The sequence below is a fragment of the Sorex araneus genome, chromosome 4, assembly GCF_027595985.1.
Source record: "Sorex araneus isolate mSorAra2 chromosome 4, mSorAra2.pri, whole genome shotgun sequence".
In the NCBI taxonomy this organism is placed as follows: domain Eukaryota; kingdom Metazoa; phylum Chordata; class Mammalia; order Eulipotyphla; family Soricidae; genus Sorex; species Sorex araneus.
This window is the reverse complement of record NC_073305.1, coordinates 52,138,096-52,159,155: the sequence shown is the minus strand read 5'-3', so window position 1 is coordinate 52,159,155 and position 21,060 is coordinate 52,138,096. Positions and strand designations below refer to the sequence as shown.

The 21,060-nt window shown below is 40.5% G+C and overlaps 1 protein-coding gene across 6 annotated transcripts in view; it reads left to right on the top strand.

The window, feature by feature from the left end:
* Nucleotides 1-21,060, top strand: part of ERC2 (ELKS/RAB6-interacting/CAST family member 2) — a 1,118,394-nt gene that overhangs the window by 334,930 nt on the left and 762,404 nt on the right. For all 6 annotated transcript variants that reach the window (XR_008629737.1, XR_008629734.1, XR_008629735.1 and 3 more), the window contains one exon: nucleotides 3,373-3,447. Coding sequence is in view for 1 of the 6 variants with exons in the window: in XM_055134481.1 (XP_054990456.1) it covers nucleotides 3,373-3,447 (75 nt within the window). In the remaining 5 variants the exon portion in view is untranslated. The remainder of the gene's footprint in view (nucleotides 1-3,372; nucleotides 3,448-21,060) is intronic.

Genomic DNA, 21,060 nt, shown 5'->3' with positions numbered 1-21,060 from the left:
TATCTACACAGTTGAATACTACAAAGCCACCTGGAAAAATGAAATTTGCTTATACATGGAAAGGCATGGAGAGTATGATGCTGAGGGAAATGAGTCCTAAAAGGAGAGGGGCAGACATAGAATGATTACACTCATTTGTGGGATATTCAAAAAACACAGTATGAGACTAATATCCAAGGACAGTAGAAACAAGGACCAGGAGGACTGGTCCATTGTTGGTAGCTAGGCTAGAGGAGGGACCACTACAGACAGTGATAGTTGGAAATGACATCTGAGGACAGGAACTGAGTGCTGAAAGCAGGTAAGGTGACGAACATCATGATACCCTTCCTCTCAGTACCTATACTGCAAACCATAATGCCTAAAGGAGAGAGAAAGGCAATCAGAGACAGAGAGACAGAGACAGAAAGAGGCAGAGACAGAGAGACATACCAAGATAGAGACAGAGAGACAGAGACAGAGACACACAGAAGCGTGAAGAAAGTACATGCCAGAGAAGTGGGCTCGGGTGACGGTGGGGGTGCTCGAGGAAATCTGAGGCCATTGGTAGTGGAAAATATACACTGGTGAAGGGACAGATGTTGGAACATTATGTAAGTGAAATCCAATCAAGAACAACTTTGTAACTGTGTACCTCACTGTCACTGTCACTGTCATCCCATTGCTCATCGATTTGTTCGAGCGGGCACCAGTATCGTCTCACGTTGTGAGAATTACTGTTACTGTTTTTGGCATATCCAATACGCCACGGGTAGCTTTCTAGGGTCTGGTGCACAGGTGCGATACTCTCAGTAGCTTGCTGGGCTCTGAGAGGGGTGGAGGAATCGAACACGGGTTGGCCTCGTGAAAGGCAAATGCCCTACCACTGTGCTATCGCTCCAGCATAGTGAATTTAAAAAAAACCACAACTTTTTTTTAATTTCAAATTTATTTATTTTATTAAATCATCATGTGGAAAGTTATAAAGTTTTCAGGCTTATGTCTCAGTTATACAATGCTCGAACACCCGTCCCTTCACCAGTGCCCATATTCCAACACCAAAAACCCCAGTATACCTCCCATCCCCCCACCCCCACCCCACCTGCGTAGCTGATAAATTTCACTTCATTTTCTCTTTACCTTGATTACATTCCATATTTCAAAACAAAATTTACTGTTGTTGCTGGAGTTTCCCCCCCAAAAAATAGCCCTGTTGACAAAGAAGCATTTGATAATTAGTTTTCCATTGCTGGGAATGAAGAGATATGAAGTCACGTGGCCACTATTGTGGTTTAGGATTTCTGCATTTTAGTATTTTAGTAATTAAGTCCAGGGAGATTTATATTAGAAATTGCATCATTTCCCTTCCTGGGGCAGTATGGGGCTATGGCTTAGTTCACAGTCTAGAAACATTGCTGTAAGCAGTTGCTGGTACCAAAAGTAATCTAGTTGGCCTCTGGATCGTGATCAATCAGCAGCAGAGCAGCCGCACAAATGTGTGGCCATCCGGGTCGCATCTGCCGAGTGTACTGGTATTGCCCGGCCCGAGAGTGCCCATGAGTCCTGCTCTTTCAAGTTCAAACCTCATTTTTTTTTTCCTTCTTGAGCCACCAAGTTTGTATCTCCTTAATGGTCCTCATGATATGGCGGACACCACGCCGCTTTTCCCTGAAAAGGGAAAAAAAAACCGAGAAAGATATTTCCTTCACCTCCTTGGCTGGCGTGGGACTATGGCTTAGTTCACAGTCTAGAGACATTGCTGGAAGCAGTTGCTGGTACCAAAAGTAATCTAGCTGGCCTCTGGATCGTGGTCGATCAGCAGCAGAGCGGCGCACAAACTAAAAATGATTAGTGTTGCCAAATTACTGTACTCTAGGTCCTGCTATTCTGTTATTAAGCAGGCCTGTTAATACTTAGTGCTATTCTTTCTGGAGATGTCTTAGTGGGGAATTCCCTACTGATCTGAAGCCACTTTAGCTTAGTTAGGAACACTAATCCTCAATTCTTAGGAGAATTCTATTTTTTCCCAACTTGGAGACTTGAGAAGTTGTGTGACAGAAATTAGGTGCTTTCTTAGAGGGATGGGTTTGCTACAGACCAGAGGTGGGGTGTATCTCTAGTGCTCATCTTGGACATGTGCATGACCTGTGACCAGGATTTTCTGGGCTGCTGACAACAATAACAAACATAGTAGGATTTGGGCAAAAGGGGTCTATCTTCTTATCCTGAGGAGAGCTATCTTTTCAAGTGGAATTATGCTTTTCTGTCAGTTTTTAAATTATTATTTTCTCTTTACGAAGTAGTGATGCATAGATAGAAGTAGTAGAGGCAGGATTAATTTTAAATGCCTTTACATGGAAAACATAAACCAGAAATTATGTCTGTCCTTTTTTCCAACACCAAGTTAGTATTTGTTTTTGTTTTTTTAATTTAAATGTTTGTGGTTTGGGCAGGCCTAGACCCACCCCCATATGATTTTAAATGAGATTTTTTTTAGAGCAGAAATAAATTGGAGTATAACTTCATTTGTGACTTGTTTCAATAGTGTAAACAAAAGTTTGCTCCTGTACTTATTGTCTGCATTCATAAAATTGCAGATAATTATTAAGAACCAAAGCATCCTCTAAGCAAACCTTAACTTTATCTTTCCCCTCCCTCCTGCAGGAACAATTGCCTAAACTCTTGACAGACTGTTCTTTTGAGCTTAAAACTATAATTATGTTGTTTGTTTTTAATCTAAAGAAATGTTTGTGGTATTCCAGAAGTTCTACATCTGGATTTAACCATCTTTGTCTCCTCTGTACTACTGTATCATTATTTTATAAATATATCTCCTACAGATATAATTTTTAAAAACACAAGGGTTGAAATTGCAACAGATTCACAGTTTCATCAGATCAGTTCACTCCAAAAAGTGACTTTCAGTTGCACTGAAAAGATTTTAAATTGCTCATTTCAAACGTTCAGTAGCAAAATGCCATGCGTGCAGCGGATTTGCAGCTACGTTAGTCATTTTCTTTCCCCTGTTTCCTCGCTGTGTTTGTATTGGGAGCGCAGAGTAATGTAATTTAGTAAATGATGATTTGATGGCTGGGCAACAGCCCCAGTGTTGAACAGTATTTGGACTATGATTACTTGCTGGCTTTGTCACAGTTGACATTAATTATTGATGGAAGTTTCAGAAATAGCGCATGTGCCAGGAGCTTTTCGCCGGAACGCAGGCTCCAGGCCGGAGGGATGCTAAAGAGGGCGGGGGACTAGGAGGCACCTGTGGCTTGTTTATGACGGTGTCCTGCGAGGCTGGACCCACTGGGCTCTGTGGTACTTGTCTAAAGGTCATGGTGTAACGGAATTATGAACCGTCAGGCTTATTTCTATCGTGTTCCTCCCCAGGAATTGCACCGAAGAAGCCAACTTCAGCCGGAGCCAGCCAAGACGAAGGCTCTCCAGACTGTCATAGAAATGAAGGTAGGAGCTGTTCACGTTTGTCAAACAGCTGTGCCTCCGGACTTGGTTCGAACTTGATGGTGCCTAATATAAACGAGTGAAGGGAACCTTATGTTTTTCTCTAGACACTCTGGTGGGTGTGCTTTTATTCTCTGCTTCTTTTTTGCCTGCCTGGGTACATTTAATTTATTAGCCCTTTAATTAGGATGGCTTTTCTGGGCAAAAGAATAAAGGGCTCAAGTATCCTTTGCTGAAAGGAGCTGGATTCATTTCCAGAACATGGCCAGTGCTTTCAATTGTAAGAGATGCTTTGTGTGTGCTTTAAAAGCAAATTTCAAAAGCTAGACTCATGCTTTTTCCCCCCACCCTTCTCATTTGCAATACAATGAAAAGACACCTTTGGGAAACTAACATTTGTCTAAGTGAAGTTGTTTTCTGTGCAATGGAGTACAAATATAATTTAAATTATGTCCTCAGAAAAATTTGTTATTCAAAGGATGTTACTTCCTTGTCATAACTTCATGTTTTCTCTTAACCAAACCTAAAAGTAATAGTAATTTGCTAATACTCACAAGGCATCCTATTTGATCATGGTGATACAGATATGCAATTAAAATTAAGCAAATATCCTCCTGACTGAATTTGAGACAGTTAAAGAATAGTGGAGCAAATAATGATGACCAAGCCATAAAGTATGATTAAGAAAGAGATCCAAATGAAATCCAGTACTTTTGTTGCTGTACAAAAATTTGAATTGCTTTTACTTCCAGTTTTTGCCAGAGCAAGCAAATAATATTTGCCTAAGAATAAAAGTTTATTTATTTAACTTACTCCATGAAAAATATCATAATAACAGCATTTTCTATGTGGTAATTCACATTTGCATTTACACACACAAAATATTTGCTGTCCACCTTCAGCATATGAGAATTCCAAAAGGTGCTGATAAGAGGATGATGTCTCTTTCAGCATATGATTTTGAATTGTCTGTTAAAAATCCCTAGGACCTGGAAAAAAAGAAACCAATCCAAGCCATTGAATTATTAGTATATATAGTTAAGATTTGAAATTTTATTTCCAGCTAATGATAATATCTTTAACCCAATAGTAGTTGATGTCTTCAGCTAAGTGGATTTTCATGAAAATAAGAGAAAATTTGCTAAGTCTAGTACTAACACAATCTCTCCCTGTCCCCCGAACCTCCCCTCTCTCTTACTCTCTGAGGTTACATAAGTCAAGGTACTTATAAGTGCTTGCAGCAAATTAGTATGAAGCTTGCCATTAAAGGGAACATATACCAATAGATACAACTTAATTGTTAATCCCATCAATTGTTTTCAATTTTTGAATTTCTCTAGTTTTAACTTCCTTATAAAATATTCTAGACATGGTGGAGACAGGTTTATGACTGAGATTTATACTCACTTCATATTAGAAAAACTTGAAAGTTGGTTAAGAATTTAAAGTCAAAAGGGGGAAAAAACAAAGGATCTTGGTTTCTTGTTTTGTTTTGTTTCTTTTTGGAGTTTTTTTTGGTTTTTTTTGCATAAAATCACTCAGTCCCCCTACATTTTTACCCTTGCATCTCTCCATTCTGTGATATAATTAGTGGTAGAAAAAAGGGTACATTGTTTAAAATCTATTTTCAAATGACTATTATTTTTGCAAACTAAGTTTATTAGTTGTTGGAGAAACTAGGAATGATATCTCTCTCATTTCAATGGATATTTTCCTGTGAGGCTCTATCCAAGACAACTAAGTACTTTTCTGTGTTTCATTATTAGAAAGCCTGTTGATTTGGGCTTACTATTTCTAGCATTATGCTTCATTTGAGAAAATGCATTAAGGAAATATAAAAGCATTCTTATACACCCTATATAAGGGGAGACATAAAAACTGTTTTGTAGGGTAAATTCACATCCATATATAATTTGTAAATTGAGTCTGAAATTTTTCTTAAATGGAGACTAATGGTGTTGAATTGTGGAAGAATATGTCTTTAGGACAAATAATGATCAATGTATTTGTCAGAGAACTGGGCCTGGAGTTTATCTTTTGTCTTTTGGAGGCCTGTTAATTTACAAAGCACTGCCTTCTGTTTTGTCAGTATAAAAGCCTGGGTCCCATTAGCATTTATACTCAACATGTATAAATTGAATTACGGAGGCAGCTGGTAGAGGGTCATCTTCTCAGTCATGTTTTTAGCTTGTGACAGAGGCTGTTATTTTATCTTCTTTAGGTTTTTATGCCCCTGTGAAATGAAGGGAAGTATTGCAAATCTGTATTTTATAAGCTATTGATGGTGACACTAAGTCATGTTCCTAAGTTGAACTCCTGATGAGTGGACATTAGGTTTTAACTTAAACATTGTGTTTTAGCTTCAACACTGTTGGACAAACATCCAGTGCTTTAGTAAAATCTGAAGTTAAATTAAACTTTCTTAGACTAAATTTGATCTGTAGTTTTAGAGATATGACATAAATGAAGGGCTTAGGTATGATCTCTTCTTATCCTGGCAATATTCAGGGGTCACTAGGTCCACACCCAGTGGGGCTAGGGGTGGAGGTCATGTGGTGCTGACCATGGAACCCAAATCCTCATATGTGAAAGGCATGTTGAGCACTTGAGCCACATCCTTGGCCCCTACTTTTTGTTTGCTTTTTAAGAAACAGTGGGTAAACTCTGACTCCATCTTCTTTACTTGTTCACATTGCATCAACTTGAAAAGTGTTGTGAAAATTCTGCGAAATCTTGCCCATTATAGGTAATGACAGAACATAATCTGAAAGTTCTGCTAGATGTCATTGTACACTCTCTGGTGTTTTGGAGTGATTGAAAATAAGCTTCTGTGGGATAAGTGCTGGTTGGGAAGGGTCATCTGTCTGTATCAAGGCAAGGGGGAGGGGCAAAAGGGGGAGGGCAATTCTCTTGTCATCAGATTTACTTTCTGCCTGCTGAACTGGCGGGGTCAAGCCATCTGGATGAAGCAGAAAGGAGTGAATTAAGTTGTTTGTGATTTATCTTCTTGCAGGATGCTCCACGTTTTAATTTTGGTCCTGATTTGGTCTGGCAGGTATGTTCTACATTTGCACCTAGCATAGTGTGTGCTTCTCAGAAAAATTAGTTTCCTTGTAGTTGTAGTGCTGGTCCTCCTTTTCTTGCTTTTTTTGGTCTAAATATTCTTTAATAGGCTCCCTTTCCTACTCTGATGGAAAACTGTCAATGAAAATGTCAATGAAGAGACTTTTCCTTCTTTTTGCTTTCTTTAATGTTAATTCATTTAGAATGATGTGTTTTAAATTTACTTTTGCTATAAATTTGACAGGATGTAAACCTAATGTGAAAAGTTTTACTTTTCTGAATTCATTCATTAAGCTCTATCTGTATCTATGAATAATAATAATGATAGTACTTGTCAGATAATCTCAAGCATTTTACTTTGTTAGAACTTTTAAATAAGTGAAAACTTCATTCAACATGGTCGAACCAAATTAAATTATTGGCTTACTTTGCTTAACTGAAAAAGACAGGGATATTTGAGCACAACTTGATCCACTGATTCAGAAGTTAACATTCGTCTGAAAAGTTCTTTACTACTCCTTCAAGCAAAGTGATGATTTAGCTGGATAGAGTATTTTTGGTTGGAAATATTTTCTATTCGGAAATTTGACTATGTCATATTGTTCCCTTCCTGTCTTTAGGGTTTCTGTGGAAATATATATTCATTATTGTATGGGGGTTCCTTCCATGTGACTGAGCATTGCTTTTTCATCTTTTAGGATTCTCTGTCTTTTTTTTCCCATTTCAATTATAATATATTTGGTATGCATCTATTTTTGTGTGCCTATTTTCTTTGAAACTCTCACATTCTTTGACCTGCATTTCTGTTTCCTTCCTTCCAATTTCTCAAAGTTCTCAGCTATTAGTTCTTTAAATAAGATTTTTGTTCCTTTTTCTATTTTTTGGCAACTCCCCTAATGCAAATTTTCTTCCTCTTGATGTTGTCATCTAAATCTTTTATATTACTTTCTTGAAAAAAAATTTTTTAACTTGGTATTCTGGGATGGGTTTTCCTACTTTGAACTCTTTGTTCAATCTTTGATTTCTTCCATTCTTCTGTTGAGTCTTTATTATTTTTAAAAGCCCAGCTACATATTTTCTATCGTGAATTTTTGGGGGATATCTCTGGGGATGCCAAGGTCATATGAAGTTTCATGGTCACCCAGGGAACATAATTGAACATAGGTAATACATTTGTTGATTAAAGTGTATTAAGAATCTAAGTGTATAATGTCAGTATGTGATAGTCTTTCTGTGGTATCTCAAGTGAGGATTTGTGGATGTTCAGTCACATGATTATTTGACACTATATGTCATGAGTGATTCTTCCTGAGTAAAATTTTTCCCCACGAGCCTTTTCTATGGAAATGAATTAGTAAGAAATTCAAGACTGAGCATGGCTAAATTTCTATGTTGCCTAAATTTCATGGCTATATTTCTATAATTTCTATGATGAAATTATGACTGCATTCTGGTGTTAAACTCCAGTGATGAGGTTGCTTTTTTTGTTATTAAAACTAAAACCACACCACATATTTGACAGATGATTGCTATATTACATGGGATTGAACTGACCTGCAGTTGTTTATTAAGTTTCTCTTAAAAGACCTTGGTGTTTGAATGAATTCAGCCAATACATTTTCACCAGTCATGTAAGAGATGTACTGAAGCATTGAGAAGGCTAGAGCCAGTATTTGACAATTCTCCCCAAAGTAACATAGCTAGGAAAAGAAAGATTTCTAACCCTAACTTGGGCAATTTGAATGCACTTTAATTTCCAGTGTGAACTTAATTTAAGTTCTGGGATCTAGTTAAGAATAACATGAAATAAATAATGCAACGATTTCTTTGGCTCTAGTATCTACTTAGATATAAATTATACTGATTTTTTTGACTGTTACTTTTTTGTGTCTGAATACTATACTCTTTCACTTGAATTATTTCTTCTCCTAGGATGATGTGTTCAAGGGATATTTGTATCCAACCTAATTTTATAAGTTATCATAATGCCTATTCTGATTTATAGACTTTAAAAATATGCCTCTACTTCTTTTGTGACTATTAACTGGAACAATAGCAATAACAAAAATATACCACTTATCTCATTGGTGCCAGCACAAAGCCTAAACATCATTGCTATGCATGGGTTCCAGACATTGGGTGCCTGACATGTGGGGAGGCTTAATTACCTCCATTTCACAGTTGAGAAGGGCATTGTTTAGAGTGGACAAGCAATTAGGTTGATGGCTCTATAGTTAGTTAGTTGACTGCTGAGATTTGAACACATGTTGCTTCTTCAAAGTTCTTTCACTCTTTTCTCCCCTAGTCTTATACTGATGATAGTCTAGACATTTTATTAGTTTGTTTTTAATATTTATTTTAATAATAGGGACTGAGGTCTGCATTAGAGAACAAGTTGAGATGACTTCTGAGAGCTGAAGGGATTCTATTTGGTATTTTTTAAAATGTGCAATGCTATAATGCAAGGCCCATCTTTTATTTTTTACAAATATTTTGAGACACCATGTTTTACAACACTGTTAATGCTAGAGTTTTATGTAGATGATATTCTATACACACTACACCTGTCACATCTGATACCATATCCCCCCCCCCACCCGTGGCCCTCTCCCTTTGAGCCCTCTTCCTCGGTAAGCTCAGTTTTAGATGTCAAATCTCAGATTCTGTTGCCTTTGGCTACTTGTTATTGTCTTATTAATAAAATCACTCTGTATTCATTCCTCTCCTTCTGACTGACTTTTCTCAGCATAAAACCCCTCAGTTTATCCATGTAGTGACAAATTGCATGATTTAATCTCTTCTTAAAGCTGAGTGAGTACTGGAGCAAATACTGAGTGAATAGTACAGTCAGTAGGGTGTTTGCCTCGCACATGGTTCGATTTCTCCATCCCTCTAAGAAAGCCCGGCAAGATACTGAGAGTATCCTGCCTGCACGGCAGAGCCTGACAAGCTACCTGTGGTGTATTCGATATGCCCAAAACAGTAACAACAAGTCTCACAATGGAGACATTACTGGTGCCCGCTCAAGCAAATGGATGAACGAGATGACAGTGCTACAGTGCTATAGTGCTAAAGCCGAGTGATAGATATTTCACTGTGCATATATACCACAATACACAAAACTGCTTTTATTGCACTCAGTTGTTCTTAGACAGTTGGGCAGGTCTCAGATCTTGATTGCTGTGAATAGTGCTGTAATTAACATAAGGGTCACTGTCACTGTCATCCCTTTGCTCATTGATTTGTTTGAGTGGGCACCAGTAACGTCTCTCATTGAGAGACTTATCGTTACGGTTTTTGGCATATCCAATACGCACGGGTAGCTTGCCAGGCTCTGCCACGCGGGCTTGATACTCTCGATAGCTTGCCGGGCTTTCCAGAGAGGGGTGGAGGAATCGAACACGGGTTGGCCGAGTTAAAGGCGAACGACCAACCACTGTGCTATCGCTCCAGCCCAACATAAGGGTATAAATATATTTTTAAAATAATGTTTTTGGGTCCTTGATATAGATGTCAAGTAGCTGAATTGCTGTGTTGTATTGGAAACCCAATTCCTGAGATTTTGAGAAGTCTTTATATTGTTTTCCATAGGGACTGAACCAGTTGACATTCCTACCAACATTGGAATGAAAGTTCCTTTTCCCCCACATTGATAACAGCACAGGTTATTTCTATTCTTTTTGATGCCTACCAATTTCATTGGGGTGAAGTGATAGCTCCTTCTTATTTCAATTTTAATTGCCCTAATGAGAAGTTATGGGGGTACTTTTTCATATTCCTATTGGCCATCTGTAATTTGTTTTGGTTTTTCTTTGTGCGAAGGGATAACATTAGGAGCTGCTCAGGGCTCAGTTTTGATTTTGTACTCAGAGGTCACTCCTGGCAGGGCGTAGGGGGTCATACAGGGGTCCAGGCATTCAAAAACCTTGTTTGGCCACATGCAAGACAAGTACCTTACCTGCTATGCTTTCTCTCCAGCCTGTTTATTTGGTTTATAAATTTAATAAGTGTCATTATTTTTATATTGATTATCAGATGAAAGGTGAGCAAATATTTTCTCCTGGTGTTTATGTTTTTTTTTTCATTTAGATCTTTTGTAGTGCAGAAATTTCATACTTAGATATAATCTCTTTTGTTCATTTTTTGCTGTTTGCTTGAAGGTCCATCTTTTTTATAAAAATTTTATTGAGTCACTGTGAGATAGTTACAAGCTTTCATGTTTGGGTTACAAACATGCAGTGATAAAACACCCATCCCTCTACCAGTGCACATTCACCACCAATATCTCCGGTATACCCCCCCTTCCCACCCTCCTCCTGCCTCCATGGCAGACAATATTCCCCATATTCTCTCTCTATTTTTGGGCATTATGGCTTGCAACACAGACACTGAGAGGCCATCATGTTTCGTCCATTATCTATTTTTGGCACACATCTCCCAGCCCAACTGATTCCTCCAGCCATCATTTTCTTAGTGATCCCTTCTTTTTAACATGTATGTACAATTAGTTATCCAAATAGGGTTTCAAGTATGTATCCAACAACTAATGTATGTACTATCCCTGACCTTGCTCACTAAACTAAGAACTTTGAAGCAAGTCTTCATTATTATTAGCATTATTAAGACTAATTGCTTTGAGTCTTTTTAATACTATGAAATAAAAGTCATTTAAACGTGACAGTACTTTTGATTGCCACTATCCTTTTACGATGCCATAAATTACCCTTTAGATTCTTTTTCTTGTGAAATTTATTCACTTGTATCAACTTAAAAAAATCATTGTCGCATTTGACTACTTCTTTTTAAATAAGAGGGAAAATGTAGGCTTTAAATATTAGCCAGAAAAAAGGAAAATTTCAAGTTAAATGTTATTTCTGGGTGATATATGTTTGTCATTTAGTAGCAAGGAATGTATTTCTTTTTTAAATTAAGAGACAACAGCTTGCTTTCCCGCCACCAAATTCTCTGTTCCCCCCAGACTGTCAATGTTTGACCCACCAGAAAATAATTCCTGCTATAAAGAGGTTTAGTTTGTTTTGATTTAATACCTGAAGTTGAATCACAAACACAGTATTAACTAAGCAGCTTTTTTTTTTGGTAGAAACCTATTAGGTATATCAGGAAAAAAAAAACTTAAGAGGTTCATGGAATGAAATATTTAAGTTGGGATTTAATTAGTAATTTAAGAACAGAAAAATGGACTATAAGGCTTAGATGACACAGGAGAAGAGAGGAATGGAGAATGCTTCTTAGATGAGGTAACTTTTAAACACTTGGCATAATTTTGGTAAAGGGAGAAAATCTTGTTGTTGTTTGCTTGTTTTTAGTTTTGAGGCCATACCCACTATACTGTACGGCTACCCCAGTGCAGTGCTCTCTGTTTAGTCTTTGTGATGCTTGGGATACCGTGCAGTGATGGGGACTGAATCCAGAGTTCCCACACATGCAGATTATATATTTCAACCCTTTTAGCCATCTCCCTGTCCAATCACAGGTTTTTAAGCAGTGCTATTATGTGAGTAAAGGCTATGGGATTAGAAAGGAAGAGCAAGTCATTCAATTAAGCAGCAAAATATTTTGTTTAAAAGCAATAAAGATAAGGTTAACCATAAGAAAATATAAACAGAATAGTTTTTATCACATAAAATAGATATGCACTAGAAATAAACACCCAGGCTAAAGCTAATTATTTGAAGAGATTAGCAAAAATGACAATAACAAATACTGGGTGGAATTATTGAGAAAAATGGCAATACAGATAATCAATATCAAGACTGAAAGTAGAGCATCACTATAAATGTTGTTGTCACTAAAAATTTGAATTTTATTAATAGTAGTATGACAAAGTTGAAATTTCAGATAAATTCTTTTAAGCAACTTGTTAAAATCACCTAAGAGGAATAACATCTGAGCAAACCTATTGAATAAAATGATTCTGCAAGCTAACCCAAATGAAAACCCTAACCAAATGAACAACAACAACAAAAACCCCTGTAGGCTTAAATGGCTTATTCAGTGAATGTTGGTAAGCATTTGATAAAAAAATTATTTCAATTATGAAGAAGCTTTTTCAGAGAACAATATATATCCTCCATATGATTTTAGGAACTCAGTATAAGTGCAGAGTTGGTATTCAACAAAGCCATAACACAAGAGGAAAATTACAAGCAAATGTGCTTACAAAATTGTACGAAATATCCTACTGAGCTGAATCCAATGACATGACCAAATTATGCTTATTCCAGGAATGCAGTTGCATTGTCACACTGTTGTCCCATTGTTCATCGATTTGCTCAGGCGGGCACCAGTAACGTCTCCATTGTGAAACTTGTTACTATTTTTGGCATATCAAATATGCCACAGGTATTATGCCAGGCTCTGCCATATGGACAGGATACTCTCGGTAGCTTGCTGGGCTCTCCAGGAGGGCTGCATGCAAGGCAAACGTCCTACCCATTGTGCTATTGCTCCAGTTCTAGGATGTAAAATATCACTAGGGCAGCGCGAGAGGGAGGGGGAGACACGATTGTGTTGTGTTGTTCCGTTGTCCGTGGGCACTCGGGGCAGCTCTCTCTTGCACGCACCGCTCGAGTTCAGTGTTCTCGAGCCGCTGTGTAAGGACCAGATTGGGATAGCTCCTCCTTGTGCTCTGCTTCTGTGTGTGCCACTGTGCGCTCTTCTGTCTGTCTGTCTCTCTGTCTCTGCCTCTGTAGTTTCTTCTCTGGTCTCTTCTGACCTCTCTCTGTCTTTGCTTCTGTGTCTTCTGTCTGTGTTGTCTCCTTCGCTTCTGTGTCTTCCCATGTGTCTTCTCTTGTGTCCTCTTCTTCTGTCTCCCCACAGGGCCCCCCAGTCTTAGTTTATATAGCAAATTACATAGGGTAGTGACACAAAGGTGGGTTTAACATTAACAAATCAACGAAGAAGGGTAAGACCATTTCTCGAGGAGATTAACAAAATCTCATCTAAGGATTTTGATGAGATTACTAGGAGATCAGCTCAAGGGTGGGGTCCAAACAAGGGTGTGTCAGGGTGTCTCTTTCTTCCTTCCTCAGCTAGTAATCCACTTTAAATAGTTATAGTAAATTCACTTCTAATATTTCTAGCAATCTCATTCTGTATGAGCACAGTAAGAGATATAAACTTAAAGTTTGGTTCTTCCTGAGGACATTCACTATATATTCCAGACCACAGTCCTCAGGCCAGGTTAGTCTTCCTAACCCCAGCAGGGTCCTAGTCTCGTCGTTACTTTTGGATCATGACAGCATTTGTCTATGACCATGCTCTTAACTTATAGTTGAGTATTGTGGCACTTTGGCCTGGCCCATTTCGATGCCAGGGTAGCTCACAGCTTGCCCTGGGTCCATTCCGTCCCTCGTTGGGACCCTGCTTTTGAGGTACTAGGAACTAAGAGCAACTGAGTGGAGAAAGCAGATGCCCAGGAATAAATATTATTGGAGTCAATCGGCTCCCAAGTTACAAAGCATATAACATTAACTGTCTTCCTGTGTCCATACAGAAAGGCCATTGCTCTAAGGTAAACTAAGTTCTCTGCAGCAAGGCTAAAAGGACAAACCCCATGTTATCCTACACTAGGAATGCAATACTAAATAAATATTAGGATACCAATGTTATTTATTGCAATAACAGAATAAAGGTGGATGTTAATATTATTTTTAAAAAACACAACATCCAAACGCATTCCCACACACATCCCTTTCCTTTAAAAAGACTTTTTGAGGGTTGGAGAGATATTACACCAGGTAAGATGCTTGCCTTGCGCACAATCAACCTGGGTTTTATCCTTAGCACCCCAGGTGGTCTCCCAAGCCCCACCAGGAGTTATCCCTGAACATAGAGTCAGGAGTAAGCTCTGAGTATACTCCACTGGATGTGGACCAAGAACCAAAAACCAACCTAACAAAAAAAAGCCTTTAGTAAATATAGATTGGAAAGAGTTTTCTTCATCTTGCAAAAGATGGCTGCGTGAAATCTACAGTAAAGGCATTTAATGATGAAATGTCAAAAAGCAATTTCTCTAAGAACAATACAAGCGTGCCTATTATGTTATATCTAATCAACAATCTTTTGCATACCATAAGTATATGAACCAGAAATGTAGAAATGAAACTGGTTTTGGGGGGCAGATAAATTTCATGATGGTTGAAGGCAAGTTTTGCATAGTCCCCCTAATTCCTTATACCAAATGAAACTCTAAAAAATAGATTCAGTAGTATCTTTTGAGCACTGTTAGTTGTCTCCCCTAAGAGAAATGAAATCACTTTCATTTGCAGGGATCATAATTGTGTGTTAGGAAAAAGCTTAGCAAATCTCTTTATAATCTACTAGATTGATATTTTTGTGAATGAATTGATCAGTTTTTAAAATGACTTTTATTTCTGTTTACCTGTAAAGTAGCACCTGTAAAGTGAAACTTAGAAAACTGTATCACTTGCAATGGCATTTAAGTCCCACACTGCTGAGAACAAATCAACATGGTTTCATAATGTGCCATATATATGGCACAAAACAACTAAAAACAACTAAATGTAGAATAGTCAGTAACTCAAAATAATGAAATTAGTTTCCAATATTATAGTGAATTAAAAGTGACATAGTTATGCAATAAAGTGCTATGTAAAACTAAGAACTGCATCATTGCTTTATGTAACAGAACTGAATATTATAAAAGCAATGTTGAAAGAAGCCTGACACTAGGGAAAATATACAGTATAATTCTTTTTATATGTATTCTCCCAATTGGCAAGAGCTATCTATGTGTCTTATGGGTATAGAGGAAGAGATGTGGATGAAGTTTCTGGTGTGCAAGTAATATTCTGTTTTGGGATCTCATTAGCAAATGTTCAGGGGTGTTCATTTTGTCATGATTTATCATGTTGAAAAATCCATGCTATGAATACTTTATTACATGTAGTATCCTTTAATTGGGCTGGAGTGATAGCACAGCAGTAAGGCACTTGCCTTGCATGCAGCTGACCCGGGTTCGATTCCTCCGCGTCTCTCGGAGAGCCTGGCAAGCTACCGATAGTATCTCGACCGCACGGCAGATCCTGGCAAGCTACCCATGGCATATTCAATATGCCCAAAACAGTAACAACAAGTCTCACAATGGAGACATTACTGGTGCCCGCTCGAGCAAATTGATGAACAATGTGATGACAGTGACAGTGACAGTATACTTTAATTAAAAATCTATTTAAAAGTATCTATTTAAAATAATAATTCTATAACAAAAAACCCAAATGATCCTATTACAGTTAGGCAAAAGATTTGAGTAAGCATTTCTCAAGAGAAATATTAATGACCAATAAGGACATTAAAGGATGCTTAGGATAATTTATTATTAGAGAAATTCAAAGCAAAACCAAAATTAGACACAAGTTGTCCCCTCTTAGGTTGAATAAAATAAGAAAGTCTGACAAAAGCAGTGATAGAGAAGACATGGGAAAACTGAAGCCATCATATATTGGCAGGGTGTATGTAAGATTGTTCAGTCTAATTTGAGAAGCTATTTGACAGTGCCTCCAAATACTAAATATAGAGCTACCATGTGATCCAGAAATTCTACTCAAGTCAATTGAAGCTTGTACTTATAGGAACCTATATACAAGTGTTCCATTGTTAATGTGTAGCATTATTAATACTATCCAAAAGCCTGGCAAGCTCCCCGTGGCATATTCAATATGCCAAATACAGTAATGATAACAGGTCTCATTCCCCTGACCCTGAAAGAGCCTCCAATGATTGGGAAAGATGAGTAAGGAGAGGCTGCTGAAATCTCAGGGCTGGGACAAATGGAGACGTTACTGGCACCTGCTTGAGTAAATCAATGAACAATGGGATGACAGTGATACAGTGATACAGTGATCCAAAAACCAACAATAACCTAAATGTCCTTTATCTTGTATGAATAAACTAAATATATTAACTCATCCATAGAGTGAAATATTACTTGTAAATGATAAAAAGAACTTAAGTACTAGAACATGCTATCACACGTACTAGTGATGTGATAACTTGTACACATCACTTGAAAACGTTATGCTAAGTCAAAGAACAAACTGCAAAAAGCGCATTATATGATTCCATTTATAGGAAATGTCTAATATAGACCTATTCACAATGACAGAAGATAGAATAATGACTTCTAGGGGGACATGGATCACTGGATGAAAAAGTAACTGATTAAGGGTATAAGAGTGTCAGGAATGTTGTGAATATTCCACTAGTGGTGATGGTTGTACAAGCCTCTGAATGGGTCAACTCTGTGCTGTCTGTCATTTCAACTCTTCATCCCTTTTCTTTTAGCCAGGAAATTGTAATTTAACTGTAAAAAAAGAGATTTGAGCAAGGGCCACCAGAAAGAAGTTTTTCACCGAACTGATTAATTCAGGAAGAATCTTTGATATGAATACATACACGTTTGCATGTAGAAGCACTTCCAAAGCATCTATGAGAAGAAAAACTAGTGGAGAGGAAAATAGCAACTCCCAGGCAATCTATAGTATGATAAGTGACCTAAGGACGTAGATTTCAGGTCACTGAATCTTTGACAAGTCACCTGTCACCTGTGGCTTTCACAGTTTTCGTTTGGCAAATGAAGACACTGGACTAAGTGTTCAGCTTTTATAATCCGAAAAGAGGTATGGTGACTGGCAATGTGAACTCTCCGAGGGTCTGCCTGGGCAGTCTGAATCAACAGGACATTCTTGCAGAGTTTTACTATTTGCTTTGTTTGTTCCATCTTGGCCAGCTTTCCCAGGCCAGCAGCCCCTGCCTTCTCCTTTGCCAGTGCTCAGGTTCCCAGCCTATTGTTTATTTAGAGATTGCAATTTCCTTATTGGCGTGTGCCCTGACCAACAGGGTTGAGAAGTCAACCACAAGCCTCATGTGAACTTCCCCTTTCAAGTTTCAATAATGACAGTGTGCTGGCCATCACATGCCTCATCCCTCAGGCATGGTCCAGTTTCCACATCCATCAGGCCACACTGGTGACTTGGGGGGGCCTGAATTCCTCTGAAGCCTCTTGCTTTTTCCATGAAACAAACTGGTTGAATGTAGAAGGATTTGTGATATGTTTTGGAGATGCTAAGAATGAGGCCCTTGGAAAAGGGCTTTTGGGGCTGTTTTGAAGTGGGTTAAAAGGAGCGTTAAGAGCAAGTCTTGGTTGCTGGAAGGCCACTAAGGAGAGCTCTTTCCCCAACTTTTTCCTCAAGAGCCTTGTAAGAAAATAGAAATGTTCAATGGACTTCATTTCTGGGAGGGTACGTGGAGGAGGCCCTGAATGCATTTGCTCTTTGGCAAAGTAGTGTTTTACAGAATCTCTGGAAAGTCAGGCCCTCTTCGTATCCAAATATATGTGAATGATGCCTTCTGCCTCAGTATTGGGAGGGTGGGGGCTGCCACGAACCCGCCACCCTTTCATTGGGTGTTCGTGGCCCGCGTCGCAGCAAAGAGTGAGACGACACGGGTTGAGGATCCTTCTGCAGCAGTTTTATTCAGTCGACTTCACGAGGAGAAAGAAAGAACCCCAACCCGGGTGATGGCAGTCCTTATATAGCCTGGTTGCCCCGCCTCTAAGGTGGTGCTCATTTTCTATTGGCTCTCGCTCATAGGGTGGCGCCTTTCCTATTGGCTCTTGCTCATAGGGTGGCGCCTTTCCTATTGGCTCTTGCTCATAGGGTGGCGCCTTTCCTATTGGCTCTTGCCACGCATGCGCAATGCGGTTGTTGCGCATGCGCGATCATGCGCATGCGCAATGTGCTCTGGCTCCCTACATCTCCCCCTTATGTCTTTGTTTATGGAGCCATCCTGTTGGTAGAAGGGGGTGGCGGTCACCACTGCCTGTATTACAAGGGACTGAGGAGGCCTCCGCACGTCCCCTTCAGGTCGCGCCAAGACTCCACCTGTCCCGCCGTCCTCACTTCCAGGCAGGGCAAAATCCGACGGCGGCCCTATGCAAGTGGCTCGCCACCCTGAGTCGGGGGCCAACTCAGTGCAGTGCTCTCTGGCCTGACACCCTTCTCAGGAAGAATACTCGGGAGCACCCGTACTCGTGCAATGAGCCCTTGTGGCTCCGAGCGTGCAAGGGCTGCTCCCAGAGCAGGAGCCATGAGCGCAAGATCTCAGGAAAAAATACTCGGGAGCACCCATACTCGTGCAATGAGCCCTTGTGGCTCCGAGCGTGCAAGGGCTGCTCCCAGAGCAAGAGCCATGAGCGCAAGATAGAGGGGGATAGCGGGAGCCCAACGAGTCCGAGCCCCCGCCAAAGAATTGGGGCACCAGGCAGCAGTCAGCTATAACCCAGGTAAAAGCGAATAATCAAAACAACAATCAAAAAATACAACCATCAAAACAAAATCAGAAATGCAATCAACCAACATAGCATCAAGCGGTTTCCACATAGGACATATGGGGCTTTGCAGTAAAATACCTCTTTCCTCCTAGGGTACATTCAGAATAGCTGGTATAACACGTGGCATTCATCTGGTCTACCACTTGACAGTTTTGAGGACAGGGATCCCCCTTATTTATAAAAGTAGGCTTGGGCACGCACTGCCAAAACTGGGTCAGTCCACCTCGAGCACTGGGCCGCGTGACGAGATATATAGTCAGAGTCCCACAGTCCACGGTTTTCGTGTAGCTCGTTGGGGTCACCGAAGATTGTCCTCCCTGACAGTTGCTTGGGGTCCCATACAGCTGTTGTAGAAGGCGTGTAAGGTCAGCCGGTCGGCCCAATCCGGCCTCCGTCGGTTGCACAGTCAGCAGCAGGATCATCATTGCACACCCGCAGGGTCGGCACCGGACGACGAACCGTGTTCTCTGTAAGAGGAAAAGAAAGAATCCCTCTCAGGGGTTCCCCCTGGAGCATTCTGCGGACTCGGTGTCAACCGCCTCCTCAGTCAGGGTAGCCTGTTTCAGGGTCCGCGTCAATCTTTCAGGGACCCAGAAAGGCTGCGCGGCTTCTTGTGGAAAGACGCACACCGCGCCTCTCGATTTGATCAGGGCAGGGTCAGGACCCTTCCAGGTATTATCAATAGTGTCCTTCCACTTAACCAGCAGAGGTGGAGTGCGGGGAGGGGCCACATGGCGGTCTGCGGCCGAATTGCCTGAGTCATCCAAAATCAGATAATTGAGCACAAAAAGAGTAAGTGCAAGAGCACTTCTGGGGGACCTTATGTCCTCCCATCCCCCTCTCAGCTTTTGTAAGTAAGACTTCAGGGTCCTATGTGCTCGTTCAACCATGGCTTGGCCCTGTGGGTTATAAGGAATTCCCGTAACGTGGGTTACCTGCATCTGAGCACAGAATAGCAGGAATTTTTTGGAGGAATAAGCCGGCCCATTATCAGTCTTCAAGACCTGAGGCTTGCCCCAGGCGCTCCAGGCCTCCAGGCAGTGCTGGATAACATGAGTGGCCTTCTCCCCACCCAGGGGTGTGGCCATAAGAACACCTGAGCAGGTGTCAACAGAAACATGCACAAACTGAGTCTTACCCAAGCTGGGGACATGGGTGACATCCATCTGCCAGAGGTGGAGGGGTCGCAGGCCCCGCGGGTTAACCCCAACAGCCCGTGCAGGGAAATACTGGACACAGTCTTTACACCCAGTCACGATGTCCCGAGCCTGTTGGCGAGTAATCTGGAACCTGTGCTTCAGAGTTCCAGCTGTAACATGAAACTTCTCATGGAAGTCTTTCGCCTGTTGGATCGGCTCAGCTAGTAAGGCCAGTGGGCGCGTAGCCTCGTCTACAAGAGCGTTGCCCAACGCCATAGGGCCGGGTAGGTGACTGTGAGCGCGAATGTGCGTCACAAAAATTGGGTTGCAGCGCTGCAAAAGGCTGCGCTGGATTTCCTGAAAAATCTGGGACACGGGGCCTCTGCCCCTTATAACGCCAGCAGTCTCAAGGACTTGAAGGGCATTTACCACATAGATGGAGTCAGACACCAGATTCAAAGGCTCCGGAAAGCGTTTTAGGACTTCTGCTACAATCTTGCACTCGACCACCTGTGGTGAGCGCGGGCCGTAGTTCCTACGAACCACCTGTCCTTTGGCCAAGTACGCCCCAATGCCTGTTTTGGAGCCATCAGTGTAGACAGTGGTGGCCCCAGGGACAGGGCGCTTTACTGTAACTTTGGGGAAAATCAAAGGATGTAAGGTGGCAAAGCGGGCCAGGGGATGTTGGGGGAAATGATTATCAATGTCCCCATTGAAGAGCACGGACAATATGGCCCAAGAGTCATGTTCAGCCGCCAGAACCTGACGCTGTTGCAGAGTATAGGGAATAATTAACTTGGCCGGGTGGAGCCCAAAATGTTCCAAAGAGCGCTGAAGTCCCTTTAGAGCCAGATCAGCCACAGCAACAGGGTAGGAAACAATACTTTTTGCAGGGGATGCATGTGGATGGATCCAAAGAAGGGGGCCATCCTGCCACAGAGCAGCTGTGGGAGTGCCTCGAGTAGGGAAAATACATAATTGCCAGGGATGATGATAGTCTATCCTGGACAGCTGGGCTTTACTAATCGCTTGCTCAATTTT